Source organism: Mauremys reevesii, linkage group 15 (genome assembly GCF_016161935.1).
Source record: "Mauremys reevesii isolate NIE-2019 linkage group 15, ASM1616193v1, whole genome shotgun sequence".
NCBI classification, from domain to species: Eukaryota; Metazoa; Chordata; order Testudines; family Geoemydidae; genus Mauremys; species Mauremys reevesii.
The window spans coordinates 32950984-32976808 of NC_052637.1; the positions used below are offsets into that span (position 1 = coordinate 32950984).

General features: G+C 40.5%; 1 protein-coding gene across 9 annotated transcripts in view; it reads right to left on the reverse strand.

The window, feature by feature from the left end:
- Nucleotides 1–4563: 4563 nt before the first annotated feature.
- SPAG9 (sperm associated antigen 9) overlaps nucleotides 4564–25825 on the reverse strand; it is a 99919-nt gene continuing 78657 nt past the window's right edge. For 4 of the 9 annotated variants that reach the window (XM_039501070.1, XM_039501076.1, XM_039501075.1 and 1 more), the window contains 9 exons: nucleotides 25249–25329; nucleotides 24626–24693; nucleotides 21597–21745; nucleotides 19933–20104; nucleotides 18812–18925; nucleotides 16777–16815; nucleotides 15714–15890; nucleotides 10106–10243; nucleotides 7687–7802 (listed from right to left, as the gene is read on the reverse strand). In XM_039501070.1, coding sequence (XP_039357004.1) covers nucleotides 7687–7802; nucleotides 10106–10243; nucleotides 15714–15890; nucleotides 16777–16815; nucleotides 18812–18925; nucleotides 19933–20104; nucleotides 21597–21745; nucleotides 24626–24693; nucleotides 25249–25329 — 1054 coding nt within the window. Of the gene's footprint in view, nucleotides 7803–10105; nucleotides 10244–15713; nucleotides 15891–16776; nucleotides 16816–18811; nucleotides 18926–19932; nucleotides 20105–21596; nucleotides 21746–24625; nucleotides 24694–25248; nucleotides 25330–25825 lie in introns of all 9 variants that reach the window. The other 5 variants (XM_039501069.1, XM_039501068.1, XM_039501072.1 and 2 more) reach the window with 3 other exon arrangements.

Below are 25825 nucleotides of genomic sequence, written 5' to 3' on the forward strand. Positions count from 1 at the left end.
TCTTCCCTTGTAACTTGATCTATAAGAATTTTCTTTTGTTCAAGAACCCATTCTCTCTACATCTATTTCTTTCTAGTTTCAAATACTCAGCACTGACTTAAGGAGGCCAACTCTAAATGGATGTTCATTGGCAAGAGACTGTTGCAAGAAACTTCCAAGTTTTTAACACACTGGTGAGTAAAGCCACACAGTGGAAATTTTCTGAGCCAGGGACTGTTTCACGCCAGCACACACGCTTCAGTTTAGGCCTGGTGTTGTAGTCCTAGCAATCCGTAGCACCTCGCTGCACTTCTCAGCTGTAGCTCAGTGTTATCCCATGGGGAAATGAGGCACCCCAATTACTTGCTTGTGCTCTAGCTGCTTTAGTAGAGGCTAATTTATCTACCAGAGACAGGTAACAGTTGAGGGGGGGGCAAAATTTAAAGGTTCTGGGAGGCCACCTGACCACCCCATATGTCACTTCTGCTGCCCACCCATCAGCCATTTGCATGCGTCCCTGGCCAGCACCATAGGAAAGCCCAAGACCCTCCCACACGGGCCACTGTCCAGGAGGAGCCAAGCCCTGCATGAGCCAAAGCCACCCAGAGCAGCACCAGCTCAGATAAGCGCTGGAGGGGGATGAGAGGAAGCGATTTCTAGAGACTGTTCCTGCCCCAAACTCGCAGGGTCTGCAGAAGCCCCCTGGGCAAGGGCTTAGACCCCTCCTTGCCCCTCACTGCGCTGCTTGGCATGGGGCTGCTCTGTTCCCTAGGCTTTGTGAGTGAGGCAGCAGCCACGTGTGGTGCTGCCCTTCCTTGCTGAGCCGCCTCCAGCTGGGCTCCACAGCTGCTGAAGCCCCTGCAGAGCCCAGCACCTGCAGCTAGTTCAGGGAAAGTGGGGGTGGGGTCTGCTGGTCCCCCCCAGCTCAGCTCCCCACTGCTAGGCACTGGCTCTGCCCCACCTGCTCCAATGGCCCCAACGTACTGCCCACCTGAATGGTCCCCTCCAGGGAGCGCCCTGGGATTCAGCTGCTCCTGCTGAGCCCCTAGGACTGCGAGGGCTCTGACCCATAAGCCCCCCCAGCACTGGTGGATGCCTGGCTAGAAATGAAAGGCAGAAGCTGTAGGGGGGAGGGTACATGACCCTCATGTCTCCCCACCCATCACCTCTGTTATCTACCATAAAATGTTTACAAGACAGGTGTATCTTTTAAATACATATCACTTGACATCGGTTCTACAATGGACTGTGCTGAACTGCACTGTCCTCAGCTGTAGCCTTCCTTGGCAGGGAAATGGACTAGATGATGTAACTAGTGTTAGAACTATAGCCACGTTGCCTTGTGGAGGGGGGAGTATTTTCAACATTCTAGAAGGCAGTTAAAAATATTCAATAGTTTTTAGCAAATGGCCATCTGAGTTTACTTTTCTGTAAATCTTTTAAAACTAAGCCACACATCTAACAGAGGGCTGAACAGAAGCAGGTAAGCCAGCAAAAGCTGGAAGCTGACTCCAGCTGAACATTGTGTCCATGGCATGAAAAATGCATCTCTTGGCATTCTCTCCTCTTTCCGCCTACCTTTGTAATTCACTATGCATTTCCTGTGTGTCTGGCCTCTAATAGCTCCACTTGTGTTTTGGCTTGAAAGAGTCAAGTCAGATACTTTGGCAACGTGTAAAGAAAACTTGGAAAATACAGTTCTGGGCCAGAAACTATTTCATCTGCGCTGCAATCAGAAGTGGAAATCCTCTAGATTCTGAACATATGAATTATAGGTTGATTTTTGCCTGTGAATAGAGCCAGCTTTTTTAAACAAAAACTCTGATTAGGAAGTGAATAAGGCAGTAAAAATGTCTCTTAAAAAGGGAGGAATAGTTAACCAGGGAAGTCATAAGCAGTAAACAAGAACTGGCTATAGCTAACAAAGGGAGCTAGTTTTCATGTGTTCCCAAGACCAGAGGGAAAATGCCAGAAAAAAAAAGCAAGACCAAAAGTCTTTAAGCCACCCCATCTGAACAAGCCCTGGGTAAAAAAGTTCAATGAAAGGGACAGCCTGAGCATGGAGGAGCTACAACTTAAAATCCACCAAAACCAGCCAGACTGACTCCCCGAAGAACGGCGTGGAAGGCGAGACCATACCTTTGTGATGTCAAGGTTAATCATGTGCAACCTGAAAGTCACTTAGAACTTGTCTTCCTGCAGTTAACTCATGTGTTGTCCCTAACTGTCCACACACACAAACCCTGAATGCGAGTGTGGTGATGTTTTAAGCTAGAGTTGGCTGCACTACAGTCTGAGTCTGGAAGTGGGAGATACCAAGACTTGGTGGAGGGGTGATGAGAGAGATGGATTCAGGCTGAGAAGGAAAGTCCTGGGGATTCCTACCTGCTGCTCCTAGCCCCAATCCTGGGCCTCACCATGGCAGCTCCAGCCTGGCTGGGGCCTCCCCTCCCCCGGACATGAGCAAATTTAAATATTTCCCCTCTGGCTAAAGTAGTTGTACAATTCTGAGTTAGCTGGTAATCCAATCACCACTGCAATTGGAAGTCTGTATCACACCATGGCTGCTTTCTCTTGAGCTAAGCTAACACCAGAGGAGTTTACTCGAATTAACTCCCCTGGGAAGACCACCTTAGAAGCTTAAACTATTGTAGAATATGGATAACTGTGCAGGGCCAGCTTCAAGTTTGCCACCCCAAGCAAAAATATTTTCCCATACCCCTGCTGGCCCCGCCCCAACTCCAATCCCTTCCCCAAATCCCCAGCCCCACCTCCTCCCCAGGGCACACTGCATTTCTCCTCCTACCCCTCCCTCCCAGGCTTGGGAGAAGCAGAACAGTGGCACGCTCAGGGGAGGAGGCAGAGGTGAGCTGGGGGGGAGCGATTCCTCTGCCCCCCTCACCAGGGTTCCTTCCTGCAGCCCTCCCTGCACCCCCCACCGCCACAGCTCACCTCCACTCCGCCTGCTCCCGAGTGCGCCGCTGCTCCGCTTCTCCCCCCTCCCTCCCAGGCTTGCCACAAAACAGCTGATTCGCACGTCAAGTGGTTCCTTACTTCTTGCGGCCCTCTCCATGCCCCCCACCACCACAGCTCACCTCCGCTCAGGGCCAGCTCCAGGCTTTTTTGCGCCCCAAGCAAAAAAAAGAGCCGGAGTGCCGCCCCTTGGAAAGTGCCACCCCAAGCACATGCTTGGAGCGCTGGTGCCTAGAGCCGGCCCTGTAGCTGTGTCACATACAGCAGTGCAGTAATTACACTTGTGCTTGATACTCTGTACTAAATCCTTCTAGACTAAAATCAAGATCCTGGCTACTGTCTACAAAACCCCAAAGGTCTAGTGTTCTGTAGGGACCAGTAGCCCTGTGAGAGTGGGGGGCAGCGCCACAAGGATGCAATCTCCCAGCCAACCCAGAGAGATGCTTTTTGGAAAAGTGAATGATCAGGCCAAATTCTGAACCCCTTCCCACAACCACTCTGTGGTGGTGAACTCCACATTTATGGGGCTGCTGAACAGATGTGGTCAGGAGAGGTACAGGGGCCATGAGGAAGCCAGAGCTGGTGCAGTGTCATGAGGTTTGTGAATGGATTCAATTCTTTCCACTGAGGCCTGGTCTACACTAAGAAGGGGGGTCGAACTAGGCTACGCAAATTCAGCTACATGAATAGCGTAGCTGAATTCGAAGTACCCTAGTTCGACCTACTCACCCGTCCAGACGCGGTGGGGTCGAACTTCGCGGCTCCCCCGTCGACTCCGCCACCGCTGTTTGCAGTGGTGGAGTACCGGAGTCGACCGCAGCGCTTCCGGAGTTCGAACTATCGCGTCTAGATCAGACGCGATAGTTCGAACTCCGAGAAGTCGAACTCACCGCGTCGACCCGGAAGGTAAGTGTAAACCTACCCTTAGAGGTAAACTATCTGTCCATCCACCCCAAAGCAATCAATGAGAAACTCCATGAAGAGTTTCCTTAGCCCCCTCCTGCTGGTTTTACCATGGAGTATGCAACCTGGCTCTTGGTTACAGATTCTACATATTTACATCAGTTACTTAAGATGAAGTTATTTGGCCATTAGTTTAAAACTATTTGACAATTGTCTTCTGGTACCAACTGTTACACGTTTAGCATGAGGCTACAAAGAAAACACCAAATCCAATGTATGTTTCATATACATATTTATATATATTTAATGTACAAAGTTACATTCTGAACCCCGAGGATTCAATAGAAATAAATACTGAAATAACTACACGGCTATATGAGCTTTCTTGCTCACAGAAAAGCCTCAAATTTTAACAGACAGCAAGTTGAACGCTGTAGTATCCATCTCAGATTACAGAGGCAAGTAAAATTCAGCGTAAAGTGTCTAACAGACAAAACTGTCAAATTACAGACCATAAAATGTTTAAAATATGTTTAAAAGGTTGAGAAATGTGCAACAAAATTAATAAAGGAAACTTAATTTTGTTAGAGGATGGGACAGACATTTAGTGTATAGAAAAATGCTCTGAGGTGCAACATATGTTGTTACAATAGGGCATAACCCTGTTAGAAAAAATATTTAACTTCCGCATAGAGCTGTATTTACTTATTTTTTTTTACTGTGTCTCATTTTACAGACGAGGGTCACTTACAAGACCCCAGCTCAACAGGGTCACTTACAAGAGTGCTAAATCAGGTTTAATCCTTTGGTAACTTTTATAATACTCACATGGAAATAAATATTCAGTTACACCATTTTAAAGACATACGTTCTTTAGAACAGTTAGTATAATAAAACAGATTTAACATTTGTTTGTTACTAAGGCAGCCTATGATAAAGTGTCTACACTCTGCCAGCTCTATCTGATCCAACGCAGGAAGACCTTTACAAGAAATTAACAATACAGCAGCTTATATAAAAGTCATTTTACCTTTACCATGCAAACACACTTATCCAGACAAGTAATGTGCTGCATATTTTGTGCTCGAAATGTTTTCAAACTATTAACAAGCTGTAGCTATCAAGAAATTCATTCCTATTTATAGGACTTTTAAACCACAAGTCTGTGATGCATACACACATTCTTGAGATTTAGATTCTTAGGAGTTTGTCAACTTGATGCATGGGTTTTGCGTGCTTTACCCACCTTTCAAAGTGATCTGGAATTTATAAATCCCAGTGCATTGTGAGGAGAATAAGTACGCCCTTAATCTATGTTCCTTAGAACAGGGGATAAATTTTAAAATGAATAATGCAGAGTAGTGTGCAACCCCCTCTTCTACACCCACAGTTGTACTGTAGTGATAGGTAGTGTTTCCTTTAAACCCCCTCCACCATTGGACAGAAACGACTGTCTCTGCAGCCATTTGCAAGAGCTGGTCCATTGAAGTGACTAGAATGGCACAGTGTACCAGATTGGGCAAAAAAGACTAGGTATGCACTTGTCAGACATATCTGCTCTATTTGACAGCAGTGAAGCAGTTCAGAGAAACAGTTCATTCATAATTACAAATAAAATGCTATACAAGATTTACGGAACAGAATTGTGCGTTCTGAGAATACATGAATGTGAAAATCCACTGGTGCATAAAGCTTGTAGAATATTTTCCAAATAGCCAATAAGTTAAATTTAAAAGGAAAGATGGCAGGAGGAGCAATACAATTGCACCAGTTGTAGTGATGTTTGCATCACTGTTAAAGTTTAGTCAGCATTTTTCTCAGACACCAATTTCATGAGCTATAACTCAAATGTCATTGAAGTTCAGCATACAAATCTCAATATATATTTTTTTAAATAGGTCTTTCTTATAACAATGTTTAAGACAGTCTGCCTTTATTTTTTTTTTAGTTCCCAGATTCCATATTTAAGCCAAAGCAATTCAAGATTGATTTTAAAAATGAAAATTTGGAAAGTGATTTGTGAACAACACATCACATTTGGCATTCTGGAGAGAAAATACACTACCAAGATATTAGGCATTTTTAATAAGAATTTTTACTACATAGCCTATGTCCTAAATACATATTTACGAGAGTGGAACATGTGTACAAAATATGCTGTTTAAAAAGTATTTATACATATAAATCTAACCAATAGACCTGAATGGAGTTTTTCTGGTTTATCAGATATGATATGCATTTGAAAAAAGCTGCCTAAATATATATTTACACAATAGACCTCAGCTAAATGTGTTCTTTTAAAAAATTAAGAAAAATATATAAACACGTTTGCCTGATAGACCAGAACTGCTCCTATTGCATAAAAATGTTTAGGCAGTTTTAAAAAAAGTTTGTCTACATTTATTCCTTTGAAACTGTTCCATTCTGTCACAGACAGATTGCTCAGACAGTCCCAGTCTTTTGGGGATACATGCTGAATGTTCAGATTTAAAAAAATGTCTGTTTTTCAGAGACTAAATTAAGGAACTTCCTGGCTAAGCATTATACATTTTACAGAAACTCTACAGAAAGGGTTCAACTCAGTTCTGATACCAACTCCGGAAATTCAAAGCAAAAAGGAAGACACTCAATCCTGAACTCACTCTATTGTGGTTAAAAAAATATATGGTGAGTAGACAGAATGTCCGCCTTGATATTAGACTCTCCTGGCTTCTGTCAGTTAGCTCAATCTTCATGTTACTTAATCTGTTAATGAGTTTTTCTTCTCTCTAAATAACATAGTATTTCACTACCTAACCAGGGGTATGAAACTAACAATTATGTGTTTTTTGCCTAATTACAGAGCTGAAGTTCCTTCGCAATTTCATTTGGGCAGAATGTATTTTCTTTTTTGTCAGTCAGTTCTCTTGCTCTGTTTGAGGTCTCTAACCTCCAGAACAGTTATTCATGAGTTTGACTAGCTAGGCAGAGAAGAATTTCTCCAGAGTCTAAGAGAAGATATATGGATTTAAGTCATGAAGAAAATTAATGTATCCCCTGCTCAAGGATATTACAACTTTTCAGTTTTATAATCATCCCAATGTCTAAGTGTCCTTTGGAAATTACTGAGATGTTGCCATTTGACAAGGAAAAAGCGAGAAGACTGTTCTCCAAACTGTTCATTATTGATGGTAGCAGTTCTCAAACTTGAGTTCTTCAGCAGTCAAACATGAAAATTTAAATATTGTTGTTTTAAGTTCTTCTATGCAATCCCCTCTTCCCCCAGAAGTTTTGATGAAAACCACAAACAAAACTGTATACACTATATAAACAAGATTTGTCAGGTTTGAAAATAAAAGTTAAAATTTACAATTCACGTTAGCCCTCACTGAATGTATACATGAATCTTGATAATTCATCTGATATTAGTTTGTCAATGTTATAATACACTGGGAATAACTTTGCTGTTTCACTCAATATGTTGTGCAGATATATTAATCTCAGTTGTAATGAAGTTTAACTCAATTAGTGATAGAGAGTGATACTAGCAAAAGAAGTGAACTACATTAGATTGTTGTGGTACAGTAAACTGTCTGGGTTGCTTACCAGTGGTCATCAGTTTTGAGAAAGGAAACACTGATTTTTTCATTATACTGATCTTACCTATGTAACACTGGTGCAGTAAAACAGCACAAGCTCATTCCTGTATTGTTACGGTCTGACAGATTTGCAATATAAAGTTAAACAGCAAAAATGCTTCAACACCATGTAGTGAAACAGATTCTGCAAAAATAAAAAACCAAAAAAACATGCAGAAGCCTTTTTTCAGTCTCTGGCTGCTTCTTAGTGGGTTCACTCATTACCATACATTACTTGCCACACTATCAGGTGACTCCTCTCAGCTTTGGCTACAGAAGGTTCCAGTTGCAGAGCTTCTCCAAGAAGTTCAGATTCCCCACCTTCATCACCTGAGAAATGACAACTTAGATTCAGCTGAACATACCAATGAAAATAAACTGGTATTACCACTATACCCCAGGAAGGGTCAGTGTGGTAAGAGACAAGAATACACAATAAAAGACAGTTGCCATCTGCCCCTAGAGTAGCAGCAGATTTCAAAACCCTTAACAAAAAACTAAGTTAGCAAGCTGGAAACTTGCACTACAAATATTCCACAACAGTGCATTCTGAAGATCATATTTATTAATACTAGCCCTGGCCTAAGTTAACTGTAACTGATAAATGTCTCATTTCATTTATTTTCTGCTAATCTAAGGTTTGATGCTAGGGTACATAAAGCAAAGTAGAAAAGGGACACTATGTTTACCCTGTATATCACCCAAGCAGAAGTGTTGACATGAGTGGGACTGCAACAGAGAGGAAAAGTTTGCAGATATACAAGCCAAATAAACAGAGCCATGCATCCTGATACATAAAATGCTTCTCTGACCTAGGAGTGGAAACTGAATGCGAACTGTCACCATGAAATGTTAAAGTAATCTGTACAGAAGCTGTAACACTTAAATCTGCTGTGAATTCTTTAGTCTTTCCTTTCTCATTACTTGTTCTCATTTTAACTGCTTCACACCATTCGTTTGTCTCACAACTCAACCACTGTACCTCAGTCCTAACCTGCATTAACCCTCCAGTACTGCAGTGCTGCACTGATGCCCTTGAACAGAAACCAGTCATGGCAAAACAAGTGATTTTGCAATACGTATGAATAAATGGAGGTTTGGCCTTGAACCACCGGAACTACCATCTGAAGTCTGTTTACAGGTGACAGGCTAACACACTAACCCACTACAGCATATAGCCCTCACTGTAGCTTGTATGTGACATCTGTACAGAAGAGTTTTAATATATCCAGGTGATGTGGGAACAGGCTGAAAACATTACAAAGGCTTGAAATGGTTGTCTGGGTAGGTTAGACTGATTAAATCAAAGTATGACTTCGGAAGCTAAACAATGCCTGCATCTTTAGACTGAACTTCAGTTGTACGTTACTGTTTTTGACCAGATAGTAGTGCGCTAGAAAACTGCACTGTCTTCATGGAATTTGAGAAGATTTTTTGTCTTTATATTAGAGAGCGATGTAAAAGTGCTGGAAGTGAAGCAGTCAAAACTAGATCCAAACATGAGATCAGCCACACTTTTTTCACTAAATTCTCCATTTGCAGGCCAGTAAATTAATTTCTGACTTTGATTTGATTTTATAATTTTAGCCAGAAGAGGCAAGGGGTTGTACATTGTTAATTGCTTTGTAGTGGTTACACCTATTAACTCTTACACTTCTCATTCATGTATTTCTTTCCTAAAGCAAAGGCTTTTGATTAAGTAAACCCTTGTTTATTTGGTAAACGTACACCAAGGCTATACAGGTTGGATCAATGCAAGAGTTTACCAGAACAACAGGAACTGTTACAAGCTTCTGTATGAAAAAAGGGCAAGTATAGAACTAAACTGATTTTTCCTTTTTTCTTATAAAGGAAATGAACATTTTCTGGACAAAGACTCTCATGTAATCTTTAAAAATCCAGTTTATTAAAAGGTAAATTAAGACAAGGTCACATGCTCCAGCAATGTAATATATTAACATAAAAGGACTTAATTCCTTGTTGTCAAAGTAGTCCAAGAAATACAGTAACATGGCTCAGGGCTTAAAAACGGGGTTTGAATGAATATTTGTATGCAGATTGCATTAGTCTTGACGAAGACTTAACTAAAATCTTTTCACTTTATCCATCTCTCCTCCACTTTTCCACAGCCTGTGTTCAAATGCATCACTGACTTATTTGCCTAATAAAAAATAGGAAGACGTCCGCCACTCCCAAAATAAAGTTGTTTGTCCTAGCTTAGGTAGTGTAGCTGTGAAACAGCTGTTCGGTTTTATCCCAAAGGTGGCTGCATTTCAGAAGTGGGTGAGTGAAGAGATTCCTAGATAATATATGAACTAGTGTTTCTAAATGTACGAAAGCATTCTGAAATCCTTCTGGATGAAAGGCATTAAGACTAATATAACTCATTTTCACAAAGAATACGGTTACAGTTTCAATTCAGTCTTATATTAAATCCATACAGTGCTAATATTTATCCAAACAAATTTAGATACCAAAAACTTTCATAAATTACTGTCCCCTTCCTTAGAAGCCTCATAACAGATTTAGCTTTTAAATAGGAAAATCATCAAGTCATTAACTCTATCATAAAGCACTTTTACTGCATTATACAAAGGAAATGAAAACACATTTTGCAAGATCCAACTTCTTACCCATCCTGAAGTCAATATATCCCTCTCCTCCACTTATCACCAACATAGATTTTAAGGGAGTTTGGCTGAAGAATTCTTGGGCAGATTTATCACCTGATAGTTCTGCTCCACTACTGCTGGCTGGGCAAACAACTTGACCTGTATTTCAGAAAAAAACAACACTGTTTTTATTCGGCACCTTGAATATGAAATCTCTTCAAACCAACTGATTAGAGACTAATAGAGCAGTGGCTTTGCTAGACTTATTTTATGGCCAACCATGCATTCAGCGACTCGCAGCCTTGATGCTAGATGCCATTGGCAAGAGACAGAATGCTGGCTATGTTAAGATTACTCCCTCTTTAAAGAGATGGAGACATAAAGGTTACTTACCCGTAACTGGAGGCTCTTTGAGATGAGTGGCCCCTATCTGTGTTTCGTATGTGTGTACACTATGTGCCTAAGATTGGAAAATCTTGCAAGTAGTGTCTGTTGATCCATGCCTGTGCCCTGGACTCCTCATACTCAGCACTCAGGGTATAAAGGGAGGAGTGGATGGACTGCCTCTCCGGTTACTTCTCTACCGCAAATCCTGTCATGATCTAAAGCAGAGGAAGAGGGCAGGTAATGAAATACAGATAGGGACCATACATCTCAAAGAACCTCCAGTTACAAATAAGTAACCTCCATTTCTTTGAGTGCTGGTCTCTCTGTGTATTTCACACGAGTGACAGGTAAGAGGTAGTCAAATAGGAGAGGGTGCAAGGATGCACACAGTGCAGATGTCTAATACTGCCATTCCAAAGGCTGCATCTTCAGAAGAGGCTTGGACTAAAGTGTAATGAAGGTGTGGCTGGAACCTCTACAAGGCGTCCAGCATAGGCATTACTTGAAGAGATACCACTGAGGTTGCCTGTGCTCTAGTGCGCTCACCTCATCCAGGGAAGGGAGATGCGCTGATATCAAAAGGAGCATACAACCAAAAATCCACTTAGTCTCTGAGCAGATATCACTTGTTGGCATTCTTGCTCTGTTACAGCAAGTGTCTTGGCATTTTTCTAATTGATTTCGTACTCTGCAGGTAGAGCACTTTGCAAAGAATACTGGTAAGTTGATTGATTTATATGCAACTCTGAAATTACCTTACCAATGAATTTCGGGTGGAGACGAATGGATTCCTTTTCTTTATGAAAAGTAGCGTATAGTAGGTCAGCCAGAAGTGCCCACAGCTTGCTCACCCTCTTGGCTGACATGATGGTGACAAGGAAGACAACCTTCATGGACAGGTGGGACATCGAGCATGTGTCCAGTGATTCAAAAGGTGGCCTGGTAAGCAGTGAAAATATAAGATTGAGATCCCTTTGCAGTGTTAGCTTCACTACTGGTGGGAAAGTCCTAGTGAGACCCTTCAGGAATCTGGTTATCAGGTGGATACGGACAGAATAGCCCTCTACTTGAGTATGGAAGACATTGACTGGTCCAAGATGGACCTGCAGGAGCTAAAGAATTGGTCCAACTTTGTGAGAGCAAGGAGGTAATCTAGAATAGCAGGAATACCTGCTGTTTCTGGAGATAACTGATTTTGTTGCACTCAAGTAGAGAAACGCCTCCATTTACCTAGATAGCATTTTCTGGTGGAGAATTTTCTGCTCTGGTTGAGAATGATTTGAATGGTCTCTAATGTGAACACTCCAGGTCTGACACCCATCCAAATACCAGGCCATATGGCAAAGAGGGAACATCTAATCCTGCCATTCACTTAAGTTAGCAGATCTGGGAAGGGTCATACACGATGGGAAGATGGGCTGATATGTACAGGAGGGTCCAGGAAACCAGAAATACCTGGGCCAGTTAGCACTTAGTTCTACAACAACAGAACCTGTTGTAGCAGTGGAATGGGAGGAAAAGTGTACCTCAGGTGTTCTGTCTGGGATAGTAGAAGGGCACTGCTCTTGGAAGTCCCAATAGATGTTGGATTTCTTGTTTGTCTGGGAGGCGAATTGGGCCCAAGATAGCATTCCCCACTGAGTGATGATTTCATTTAGCATTGAATGTGTAACTCCCACGTGTGGTAGGTGGAGAAGTGCTTGCTGAGACTGTCCACCTCTGAGTTTTGTGCATCCGGGAGGTATGTCACTGAGAGTGTGATGTGATTCCAGAGGATCAACTCTATGCTCAGAAGAAGGAGATTTCATCCCTCCTTTGTTTATACAGAAGAGAGTCATCAAGTTGCCTGACATTATCCGGACACGTTGGGATCGGATACATGGGAGGAATGCATTGCAGGCCTGTCTGGCTGCTCTTAGTTCCAGGAGATTGATGGGCATTCTGTCCTCTGAAGGTGTCAATGTACCTTGTGTCATGTGGTCACCCATATGGGCTCCCTAGCCTATGACGGATGCCTCCTTGATTATGATTGTGTCAGATGTGGGAGGAAGGAAAGGGACTCCAGCACACACTTGCTCTGGGTTCATCCACCATGCGAGGGAAGCCCTGACATTGGTGGGGACTGTCACTTTGGTATTCATATTGTCTCTCTGTCAAGTAAAAATACCAAAGCCCGGTCATTAGGCAATGGAGATGAAACCTGTCAAACAGCATTATGCAAGTGTAAGAAGAGACCATGTTGCCTAGTAGGGAAAGACAGACCTTGACAGTAGTTGGAGGTCTGTGAGTGATGTCTTATCAGGCTGCTCATGGCCTCAAATCTCTCCATAAGGAGGCATGCCCTTGCTGAGGTCAAGGCTAGGGTCGCTCCTATTAATTCTACGGTCTGAGAGTCAGTAAACTTCTCCACATTCATGCAGATTCCCAGAGATGCCAGGATGCAAAGCAAAGATGAACTCTGCAGCTGGATCTTCCTGTTTGGAGCAAGTCCACATCTCGGAAGATGGTATAGCAGTTTTGTCTCCTATGTACCACCTCCACTGAGAAGACCTTTGTGAAGACCCTGAGTGCTGTTGCCAAACAGAACAGGAGTACCTGGAACTGGTCGTGTTCCTGTCCTACTAAAAATCTGAGAAATCTTCTGTGCTATGGGTGAACATTCACATGAAAGTAATAATCTTTCATGCTGAAAGCCACAAACCATGTGTCTTCTTCCAGAGATGAAATTATCAGTGCCAATATAACTATTAAGAATTTGCAAATGAAAGTATTTAGTTGATGCAAGTCAAGAATGGGCCTCCATCCTTTCTTGGGAACGACGAAATGTGAAGAGTAGAACTCTTTCCCTCGATGTTGAGATGGCCCTTGCTCTATAGCTCCTCGCTTGAGAAGAGAGTGTCCACCTCTTGTCAAAATATCAGATTCAGCTGACGAAACAGTCAGATCCGGTTCCATCTGTGGTACTGTTGATGCTGGTGGATGGAGACACCAGCTTGTGGACAGAGCAGGAGGCAGATTCCTTTTCTGAAGCTGAAATGTCTCTCGGAAGGCCTGGAGCTGAAAGCAGAGCAGATTGTGGCTATGGGAGGGCGAAGATATCCTCCAGGGAGGTTAACTCTCAGTCCATCCTGAGCATGAGGGATCCCAGTAGTCAGTACTGTCAGAACAGGCACATCCACAGGCTTAGTAGATGGTGGGTCCTTATGAGATCGGGCTGGTACCACTGGAGGAGAAGAGTCCCATCTGGAACTCTTGGCCAGTGCTGGTGATGCCTATTTTTTGGCTTACTAGCTGGTACTGAATTGGTACCATTGGATCCTTGTGGTCAGGAGGATTAAGTGGATCAAAGTCTTTAGGATCTGAGTGTGAGAACTCACCCAATTTGGAAGGAGTCAAGAGAGATCCTTTCTCTTGGGAGCAGATCTGAAAAGGATCTGTTTCTGTGTCAGTATCCACTACTCTCATGAGAAGCCCAAGACAACAGGTCTTTTATCAGATCTGGCCTCTGCTTCAGAGCTCGTGCTCAGAGTGGAGATGCTTGAGGGCTGAGGCCAATGTATTGGGGGGTCCCTCCTCAGCCTGGATCTGACTGGGGTCTCATGGTTTTCTACATAAGGTACTTGCTCTCATCTTACTTGGGCCTGGGGAGAGAGAGAGCAGCAGATACTGCACTTGGAGGCGATATGGGCCTCCCCAAGGCAGCAAAGACAGCACTGGTGGTCATCACTGGCCAAGAAGGAGCAAGGCACAGAAAACAATTCTTGAACCCCAAAACTCTAGGCATAGTCCTTCCTGTAAGGAGGGAAATGGAGAGGGTGAGGAAAACTAATTTACACTACTTATAAAGAGACTACCAAAACCACTAAAATCTATATGCCATTATATTTACAGATAAAGATCTTCCAAAGTTAGCTTCAAAGACACAGAATTCCAACTCAGGCCATGAGGCAATAAAAAAAGAACTGGAGAGGCGGTCAGTTTGCACCTGCCTTTATACTCTCAGTACTGAGCATGGTGGGCTCCAGGGTGCAGGTGTGGACCAAGAGACACTACTTGCAAGATTTTCTGGTCTTGTGTGCACATGTACCCATCTGTGGAAAACACATAGGGACCAGTGCTCGTAGAATTTCAGCTTCTACCTGAACAGTCCAATTGAACAGACAGAAAAAGACCTCTGTTTAACAGCTCACTTGTCAATTCATGCCTGCTGCTCCCTGACTGGTAGAGCTATAATGCTGATCGTAAACTTGTTGCTGAATACGAGGAGAGAAATGGTCTAAGGCAAACTGGAATACCAGTGAATAAATAGTCTTTTTCTAAGGAACATCTAATCCAAACAGGTTCAGTTTCTCATGTAAGGTTTGAAGCAAAACATGGGTAGAGTATATTTGCACATATCTTGTGTTTTAACCCCTCATGTTTTAGGGACAAGACAAATTGATGTAGGTTACTTGAATTTAGGTAGCAATCATTTGTTTATTGTAAATTAAAGAATGCAACAAGTCTAGTTTGGTTACTTGACATTGAAATGTAAAGCTAATTCCGTTTCAGTACAACATTTAAATCCACTTTCAACAGAGGCTTTAGAAAAGAGCAGAGCAATTGCAATTCTTTACATATCATCAAAGCACCATCATCTTTTGAAGCAAATAATCTAACTTCTGCCTTCCTGGGGCAGACTTGTCTGAGTGCATGCACATTCAATAAGGGCATGCATCTAGCATTCTAGTTTTTTTTTTTTTAAAGTGGCTTGGCTTGGCTTTTTTAACCGAGATTCTTTTACAACAGGGGCATTCGCTATCAATTGTGCTTCATTCATACAGAATGTTCCTTGATGACAGGAACTGGGCTACCTAATGCCAAATTCTTACATTACAGCTGAAATCTAGTTTTCATTTCACTACTTTTTTAATAGTGAAGTGCTCAACTCCTCCCTTCACCACCACTGCATGGCACCTCCTCACAGATGAAAGCGAAGCATTTTCTCCGCTACAGCCCAAACCATTTTTGTACCATTAAACAGGGTGGGGCTTTCTGAACTGAAATGCTGACCCACTGTCTCAGAAGCAAGGAGGTCTCCCTCCAAATGCACTATGGTTTGAAGTCTTAGAATCCTAACTCCATTTCTGAACATGGGGTTTTCCCCTCACATTGGCTCTGCCTGTCTCAACACTGCATCCACGGAGCAGAGATCTAAAAAAGGCAAAACCCCGCATTTTAAAAACAGGGATACAGAGCTTACCAGGTACTGCGACAAAGAATTTAACAGCATCACGGTGCCCATGGAAGCAAAGCTGTGCATGTGCCATTGAACAATATGGTATGAATGTTCCAGGAGTCACTTTATCACTGTTTTCATCCCCATATACACGTATAACACTCCCAGGACGGTTTCCAGAGCCTGCTGCTGTTTTATTAGCTGTAAAAGAAAAGAACAAAAATGTTTTCCACTTGAAATTTCAGTCTGTAGAAGTGGTTATTTGTTAAGTAACCTTACGGTACTATCTAAAAGCTAAAGCCAATTCAGATAAAATGGAACAGAAGGGCAGAAATGCCAATTCAGGACAGAGCTGGAAAGAAAAAATAAGACTGCATGCTTGGTTATTTGAAGTACATCACAAAATGGAGTAGGATTCTTATTCGTCTAGCATAATTGTTTTAAGATTTACTTTTTAAAAAACACTAAATTAATGAGGGGAAAATATCTAATATATAATACAGCTAATTGATGTCTCAATGAACAAATCCTAAAGCATTCAAATGTATAACTAAATTAAAATGTTAAAGGAAGATTTCCTTAGCATCTGTGATTATAGGGTATCCCATTGCCAGCACAAACCCCACCAAAAATAGTCAGCTGTGGGCATAAAGGAGCTACACCATTATAAACACTGTTTAGTTTTTGCTGGGATGATTTAAAATCCACTGACAGAAAAGTGCTTCTTATTCATGCTAGACAGACAAGCCATCTCCATTCCAAAGACTATCAAAGGAGTGAAAGAAATGTGATTTGTAATGAGACAGTCAACGATGTGGATTAATGACAAAGTTATGAGATATGGTATCAAATTATTTGCTGGAAGAAAAACAAAGTCTGTATGAAAGTTCAGCTGCAACACAGGATGATACACTAAACTGCTGAGCAGATTGGTGGCCATTTAGCAAACATAAAACTGCTGCAATGCAGTAACTGAGTGGAAAAACATTGAGGAACATACAAAGGGTCAATCTATAGAAGTGGGAAACAGCCTCAAAGTGGCTATTAGAAGCCTGAAAATAGATTTTTGTTCAGGATCTGCACTTACCCCTCAGCCCCAGTAAACGTCCCTGGTGGAGGATTACAGCTAAAGTGAGAAAGGAGGAAAGGGGAAATGGATAGGTATGACAGTAGAGGAGAAGGATTAATGAGAACCTGCCACTCTCATATTTGAGTATTTGATAAGACAGAGTTTTAGATTTTAGCTCCTAACTTAAGTTAAAAAACCTAGTTAATTAAAGAAGATTCAATAAAAATAATCAAGAACAGTATCTTGTTATATGGTTTCAGGATAAATGGTCAACGAAGGCCATGTCACTTTAATGGGATATTTTTGTTACTGTTAAGTTATATAATTAAATAGTAAAGTTTCCCCTTTCTCTCTTTTCTTAAATGGACACTATCGAAACTGATGGGCAAAGCAATGTATAATTAACCAATGTTTTAATATTTCTTCCTCACCCTGAAAAATCCATCAGCTCTAGAAAGTGACTACTATGCACTACATAAGATGTCAACTCATCAACTCACCAACAGACCAAGGGGATGAGTGAGTTTGTAGTTGTGTATGCATGCAAGCTATGCGGTCTGTTCTCGTAATCATGAACGTTTACAGTGGCAGGGTACTGAAAATTACAAAATCCTGCCTACTCATAAGTACAATGCAGGGAGAGAAGTATAATTGTGTCCATAAACCAGAACATTAAAAGACCTAAAATTAAGCCTACCAGCATTGATAGGGTCCTTTTTTAAGTTCACAGTATGCAAAAAGGAAAATCCCCGAACTTTTAAAAAACTGACTTTGCTACAAACTAAGTGCAACTATTTATTTTTTGGAAGCATATTTAATTATTTATGTCTTTGCTCAATACACCCATGCAATGCAAAAACAAACATTATTTAATGGATGATCAATGTAATGGAACAGTATGAGAAACATAATGCATGTGCTATCAACAAAGGAATTAAAACATGAAGATTTACCACCAGCAAATTTAGAAGAAAAGTCTTCCTCAGGATTGATTTACAGTCAAACCTTAAAAACCTTATACAGGAGGATGTTTAACATCACAATTAATACTATATTTAAAGTTGCCATCTTTTCCTTTCAGAAACCTTTTTCAAGCATTTTCTGTTATTAAAAGCTTTGATCCAAATTTCATCAATGAAGTCTCTGGCAGGGAGCTCTTTTTTTTTTAATCAAAATTTTAGGGAATGAATTTAAACAGATGTTTGGGATTCGTTCATAGCATTTAATACTTGTTTCTGTTTGAATTAACAGTGGTTTATTTCTTGGTGGGGGGTGGGGAGGAGAGGAGGTTGTCAGTTCTATTAGCCTTTATAAAGACTAACTGCTTTTCCTAGAATGCAAGTATTTCATTTTTAAATGTACCACCAGCATACAGCAAAAGTTGACAACTTTTTTTTTTAAAGCATACAGACTTTTTGAATAACCAGTGGCTGAATTTTACCCACCAACTGAACTCCTCTATTTGAAGAATGTGGTTACAACTCATATGCCCTTGTGCAACGCCTTTAAAAGCAGCTCAGTTTCACTGCCTGTCTAGTCGTAGACACCAAGGACATTATCAACTGTGTGATGGATTCTGAGAAAACAAGGCCATTTTGAATTGTGCTAACTACACCCTTACTGTCAAAATAAGTTTTAAAATGTGAATTTAGAGCTCGAGGGAAGTGCCAAATTGTCATGATGGAGAAGTTGAAATCCTCTATTCGCAAGCGATGCGTCACAGGCAGTACTATCAAACTGACTCAGATCACTGCCAATATCCCTACATTCTTTAAGGGTACAAGTCCCAGTATCCATCCAATCCATGGCATTCCAAAGGTGCCTTTTGGGATGAAGTGTTTTATATGGAGAGATGTCTGCTACCAATCCATTTTATGCAGGCTAAATAGCCCTCAGATATTTACTAACCTAGAGCAGATTCAAACCTGGAGATGAGTATCTACATCCTTTACCAAACCCATGGATGACACTTGATATTTTAGTCTTATTGCTATAGTAGTTTCTTTGACTTTTTTGGTATTCAGCTACAGACATTCATTCACATTTTACTTACTTTCTGTTAATGGAATGGAGATGATGACACCATTTCCTGTCCCCACCCACAAACGGTTACAAGACACCATAAGAGCTGTGATTCTCACAAATGAGAATCCTAGTTTTCCAGTACCTAAAAAAAACAAGTGCTTCAGTAAAAATTCTGGGCACCAATAATAATCATCTGGATTTCTAGAGAGCTCAGAGCATTTTATAACGTCAACATCCACGTGAGATGGGGAAATGTTCCCTTTTACACAGAACCAAGGCATAATGGTTGTGTCCAGAGTCACAATCTAGAGTGGGAACTCATGTGGGCCAATTTTCAGGCCTGTTCTCTAGTCTAATCTTGATTCTGTAAGGAATAAAATACTATACTTATAAACAGTTAATTTTAAAGAATGTCATGATTTTTTCATGCTGCACATTATAGTAAAATGCTTCTGGGATTACAAGGCAAAGGGATTTAACTTAAAGGCAAGTTCAAAAAGCTCTGACACCATATTTTTCCTGGCTAGTTAAGAAAAACAATACTGTTTCTTGTTTTTAAAAAAAAGAATACAGAAATAAATCTCAAAGACTAATTTTAATTAGAGCTATCTGGGAAAAAAAGCAAAATGATAGCAACATCAGAAAACAGGTATTCAGTTTTATGAGAAGCAAATTATCTGAGGTTTTGCCTCAGTATTCTCCCCATATAAGTGCAAGGCAACTTTCCTAGGCAACCTACAGCCTCCTCCCACATTTACAAACTGCAAAACTGAGGCCCAGTTCCAATCAAAAGTTGAGGGGAACTAGAAAGGAAAATCTCAGGGGCTTCATACACTTCTTCCCACTACCATCTATTCTTCCTAAATAGTTCTGAATTCCTAATGGCTGTCCACAGTGTCCTTAAGATCAGGAGATTGAACCAAAAGGACCATGATTCTCTATAGTCAGTATTAGACTGTTTGACTTGGACAGAAGAATCAGATGTGTTGGGGAAGTTAAATTCCATGCCCCTATAGGCTTTTGATGTCTTGTTTTAAGTTTCTTCTTTGGTTGAGACAAGCTGTTTGACCCATGGTAGATAAAAAAAGATCTAAGTAGCAACAGGAATGAAAAACACGATGGTTAATTTTATTACAGTCAGCAACTTACCTAGCATTTTGCTTACATAGGGTTCAATGTCCACATCTTGTAGATGCTGATATGTGTGTGCGTGATAGAGTCGGAGTGTGGAATCCAAACGAATAGAGACCCACACCCCATCACCCACCCAGGCCAGCTGTCTCACTTGGCTCTCTTTCCTTGGGTGTGCATCAAACGATTTCTATGGAAGATTGTACTTTGAATTAGATTAGTCAGGAAAAAGACACGATGATCTCTCTTCTCAGCCAGATCTTATACTTATTGGTAACTTTTCCCATAAACTGTGTACTAACCTTGCCTCTAATGTTTTGTCAAGGCATGGCATAGTGTTGCCTCACAACACACCTCTCTACAGTCATTTGCTATTACATCCCCATTTATGAGCCATTATGATCTACCAACCCTTCTACCTAGAGGGAGAGCGTGAGAAAGAGAGTGAGACAGAGAGAGATCATATATATTTATATTTTTGTTATTAGGTTTGCTGGTACAGCTTGAGACATTTGCCTAAAAAGTATTTGGCTCTTTCCACTGCTATCCTGTCTTCTTGTGTACAATTAAATATAACACCAAATAATCCTGGAGCTACAAGATGCATGCCAAACCTCAACAATAAGCATTGGAATGAGGCTGCATCAATCCCTTCTATTCTTCACTTCCTTTTCCCATATATTGCCTGATAGATTGCAAGATGCTCTAAGCAAAGATCTTGGCCAACATTTCCTGAGTGATTAGTGATTTTCGGAGCCCAACTTGAGACACTTTAAAGAAACCTGGTTTCCAGAGATGCTGAGCACTCAACCTCTAAAAAAATCAAGACCCTTTAGTGTGTTCTCAAGTTAGGCACCCAAAAACTAAAGTGCCTAAAATCCCTAGTCACTTATGTTGGCTATTTCCTGTATCTGAAACATGCCATGTACCTGTAGGGCACTGCAGAAACAACAGCTTAGTCCTCTAGGTAAATTTTAAGTTTGCTCGAACTAGATGGCAAACGCCCTCCTAATACTACAAGTTAAAAAAATCCATCCCCTAGAAATAGAAGTATGGAAAGCCAAATTCTAGAAGAGGCTGCTGGTGGAGGGAAGACCACAAAGTTCAGTGTGTTGTGCGCTCCCCCTCTAGGCATTACAGCAGCTGGTTGGTTACCAGGTTTTATTTCACAGGATCTGTTCAGGGAAAGGAAGTGTTGGTGATGCAGATTCCACAGAAATTGATGTACACCTCTCCCCTGATATAACACAAATTCGGATATAACATGGTAAAGCAGCGCTCCAGGGGGTGGGGCAGCGCAGGGCTGCACGCTCCGGCAGATCAAAGCAAGTTCAATATAACGCGGTTTCACCTATAACGCGGTAAGATTTTTTGGCTCCTGAGGACAGCGTTATATCGGGGTAGAGGTGTATTAATTTAAATCACTTTTATAAACAGATGTGGGATAAGTTTTATACTCTAAGCAAAAAAGCTGCTTTTTTAAAACCATAATGTGAAATATTATCCTTGAATTTTAGAAGAGATTTGACTCGCCAAAAAGATAATTTGTTAATGATGGCCTATTTTTGTGCTGATGAACAGTGTCTTCTCAGGATTCATGGACAGGGAAGGGAGGGGGTGTTTAGACAAAAAGACAATGGCAAAAATTAATTATACTTTAACTAAACACTGTTTTAACTTGCCTCTATTTTCATGGCCTTTGGTTGAACAACATAGATTTTGTTCCTGTAGCCACACCAGACTTTATCATGTACAACAGTCATGCATCGGATGGAGTGATGAGGTCGGCCCAGGTCTAAGAGGTGATAGTTTGTCAAGTCCCACTGACCATCTTTAAAACAAACAGGGATAATTCATAGAGGTTAAGATCATTTGCAGAAGTTAATTTGCATGCATATTTGCTTTTAAAATGGTACATCTCTACTTTTAGAAGAGTAAAAACAATGAGCAGTCCTTGTGGCACCTTAGAGACTAACACATTTATTTGGGCATAAACTTTCGTGGGCTAGAACCCACTTCATCTGAAACCTTTTAGACGAGTGTTAGACACTCATTTAAAAAGTGAATTCAAATTCAGGGTTATACTTTCCATTAAATTGAAACAACAATTAAGTGTGGGACTGTTGTCTAAGGAAATAAGTGCAATTTTTGTTCTTACAGAATGTGATTGTACATAGTGACTCAGTCAAAGTATGCCAAAGCATTTTAAAAAGCAGTCAGATACTGCTAAATGCATCTGCTTGGATAGGCATTTAACAGGTACAATGAGCAACAGCCTACACATAGCAATGAACATTAGATGTTTGACTGAGCATGGAAATGCTGGCCATGCACTGAAATTATCCCCTCTGTTGTCTAAAGTGTGCTATGACATCTTTAAATGCTGCCTACTATCTGTATGCCTTTTTTTAAAATAGCACATACAACGGCGTCACTCACCATTAACTGGAGTTCTCCTCTAGGTTAATCTCCTCCAAAGATCATCATTCTTTGACATACTTGAGATCCCTCAAGGACCCTGTAGCCACTGGAATTTTAGGTAACTAAAGTGAGCGTATCAGTATCAAGCCAGTTGAGCCTTTCCCTATATTTGCGTCAGTGCTGCATGCCTGCTTAATATTGTTAGAAGCTGATCGCAAGGATCCAAAGCACCACAAGGAAGAGAGCAAATAAGTGAGGAATCTGTGGTGACGATCCAACAGGAGAATTCCAATTACTGGTAAGGAACACCCCCTTCTCTCCTATTTGAGATCTCCCATAGAGATCCTTACTCAGAAGACGGAGGAACAGTGCCTGTCCAGGAAAGGTAGGGCTGAGAATTTTGAATATAGATTTTGAGAAACAATATTATCAGAAAGAGGTTAATGCTGGCAGCCATGACCAACTACTAATGCTCACAAAGAGTCAGGGGTATATAGTGCATCTTGTGGACATGACTAATTGGCAGAATAACCTAAAGTCAATTCTCAAAGCAGAACGTAGTTTTTGATACATAGCTTGTGTAGAGAGACTTCCCCAGCTCTCCCATCTTCTGCCCAAAATATGAATGAGTTTTAAACTAGGACAGTGGATTGGTTTCTGTAGAATTCAGAATAAGCCCTCACTTTCCTCAAATGCCATTAATAAGAACAATGTAATTTTTATGGAAAAATAATTGATGGGACAAGATTTCTGGCAGACATAATGGCCAGAAAAAACGAAAAAAAAAAAAAAGGCTATCCTGCTAAAAGGAAGTCTTAGAAATGCTCAAAGAGCCTGGAAGACTAAACTGAAGTTTATGGAGAATATAAATCAATGTGAATGTTTTAAGGAAAAGATTGGAGAACAAGAGGAAAAAACTGATCCCACCAAGGGCCTGCAACTAAAAATAAACTTCTACGACAGACAACAGATCAGTTATGAATTGTTATAGAGATTACTTACAGCTTTGAATTATGCATTTGAAATATTTGCAGCAATGCTAAACCTACAGAGGAAAATGCAAGCTTGATGAAGTGAGACTAGATAATAAAAAGCCTCCAAAAATTCACGAGACAAGGACAACTTCCAGTTAGAAGACTTTTTTCTGACTCCTTTGATTTCAAAGGGAAATATATTGGAGTATATTAACTCCCAGTGTTACTTTTAGTGCTTCTATGGTGCAAAGGTTTTTTGAACTGATGGATGGTTTCTACCATTTGACATTAACAGAAAGGTCTTGCAGAACAAGTCAGAGTGGAGGCCTTTACATGGTTAAGGATTCAAGGCAAAAAATATGTAACAGCCTTCAAAAAGCCTTAACTTTGGACATAAGTGACAGTAAAAAACTGTCCTGTATTTATGACCTGATACATCAGAATTGGCACAAGACCGAAATAAGCAGCAATCTCATTGCTCAGAGGTGAGAAGAATAGTGACAACATAAAATATGGATTATTGACTAGATTCAGCTACACAGTGTGGCCAGGATCAATAGATAACCAAGGTTTAATATATACAGTTCTCAAAAGTATAGTGGGGGCTTAAATATGACAAACCCTGTTTTCAAGTAAGGGCATTAAGCATTCTATGACAAACAAGTCTCCGAAGACCAGCCTCAACACCACAATACCCAACTAAGGAAAAACAAACCAAGCTAATGTTAAGTTTCTCTTTTAAAAGCAAGAAGAATTTGAAGTAGAGACAGGCCTGAGTGAAACTAACATGGAGTTCAGATGACTCAGCTGACTGAAAAAATCTGTACTGAAGGGGTGCACAATAATGGAGATACAGGCAGAGGGTCGACTGGCTTAATGCATGCACTTTACTTACTGTACCTATCATTCAAAATTTCAATTATTCCACAGTCCTGGAGGCAGCTCAAAAGAACTTCAGAGTGAGGATCCATGGTGGTGATTCCAAGTAGGAGAAATTCTTGGCTATCTACTAGAAAGAAAGGGAGAACAGGGGAATTCCTAATTACTGTAAAATAAGTTTGTCTGAATATATCTAATGCTACACTTCATCAACCAAAATGCTAGCAAATTAGTTTTTTGACAAGGTACACAAAACATTAAAACAAGACTGGAAATGCTTGTCGTAGTAACACTGTTTGCAAAAATCAGATAATTCCGTGCATTCATTTTCAAAGTAAAATATTTACTAATGATACATTTTATTTACTCAGTTTCTATCATGAAGCATCTCTGTACGGTCATTGATTCTGTTTAAGGTCATTCAGCAGAATGCTTACCAACTCCTCTGTGAAATATTGCTAATGTTCCATCAGCTAGTGCAACTAATACTATTCCTTTTACATGTCTGGGAAAAGAAAGGAGGCAAAAGTATATCATTAGTGTTTAATTCATATTATCAATATAAAAATATAAATAGGACATTTTACAGTAAATATAATTTTACAGTTCAGCATAATTTAATAAATGAAATTCACATTTGGTCTTAAATATATAGTTTTCTACTTTTTAGAATATGGTTGATTGAACAGAAGGGGCTGTGAGACGCACAGGCTGAAAACAGAAAACTGACAACAACAATACATTAGCTACAAAGTAAGTAGGATGTATCTCTAGGAAAATTATAGTTTCCTCTTTATATGAGTCCCCAAAACCTGGAAATACCCTTGATATTTCAGTATCCATAAAATCCCCTTTATTTCCCCTTCTCCCCATTATGCTGACTTAACCCTCCTCTCCATCATCTTCCCCAAAAGAATAAAGTAATGTAGTTTTTTTTTAACTAGCGTCTCAATGAACTCAGACTGGAAATCTACTTAAACTACATTGTAATTATTCTATCTATAATAAAGGTTTATTTTAGGTTAGCAAAATTTACAAAACATTATTTCAGGCAACTTACACAATACTGAGAATAGAATCTTTAAGTTTAATGGCATGAACACATTTCCTCCACTGGGCCACTGAAGAATGAACATACAAGCTGCAAGGACATAATTGGGATGAATTAAACATGAATACTTCAAGACCATGTTAATGTCTCAGACAATACAAGAATTTTAATCAATTTCGGCCAGGGTAAAGCTTTAATTATGGAGGAAAAAAATCTCTCACACTGATAACTGCAGCATTGCTACAGCTAATCCACTGGCTGCCCAAAACATTACTGAACATCTATTCACAGAGCCTGTAACTGGGATAGTAAATGTTCCTAGTGATCTGACATTCAGCACTACAGAATCCTCAGATAATACCATATTTCTTTCAATAAAAAGAAAGGCTTTTCTAGAGACATGTCAGAGACAACTTTGTTTAATTTGGTATTGAAAAAAAGATATATTTGTTAAACTCCTACAATATATAGTACTGTATATTACACTACAGAATGATACATTCTGTATGTTCTATAATGCCAAGACACAATAAGGCATACTGAATGGTACTACTGCAGCTTTGGTTCAGAATTTTCTTCCTTTTGT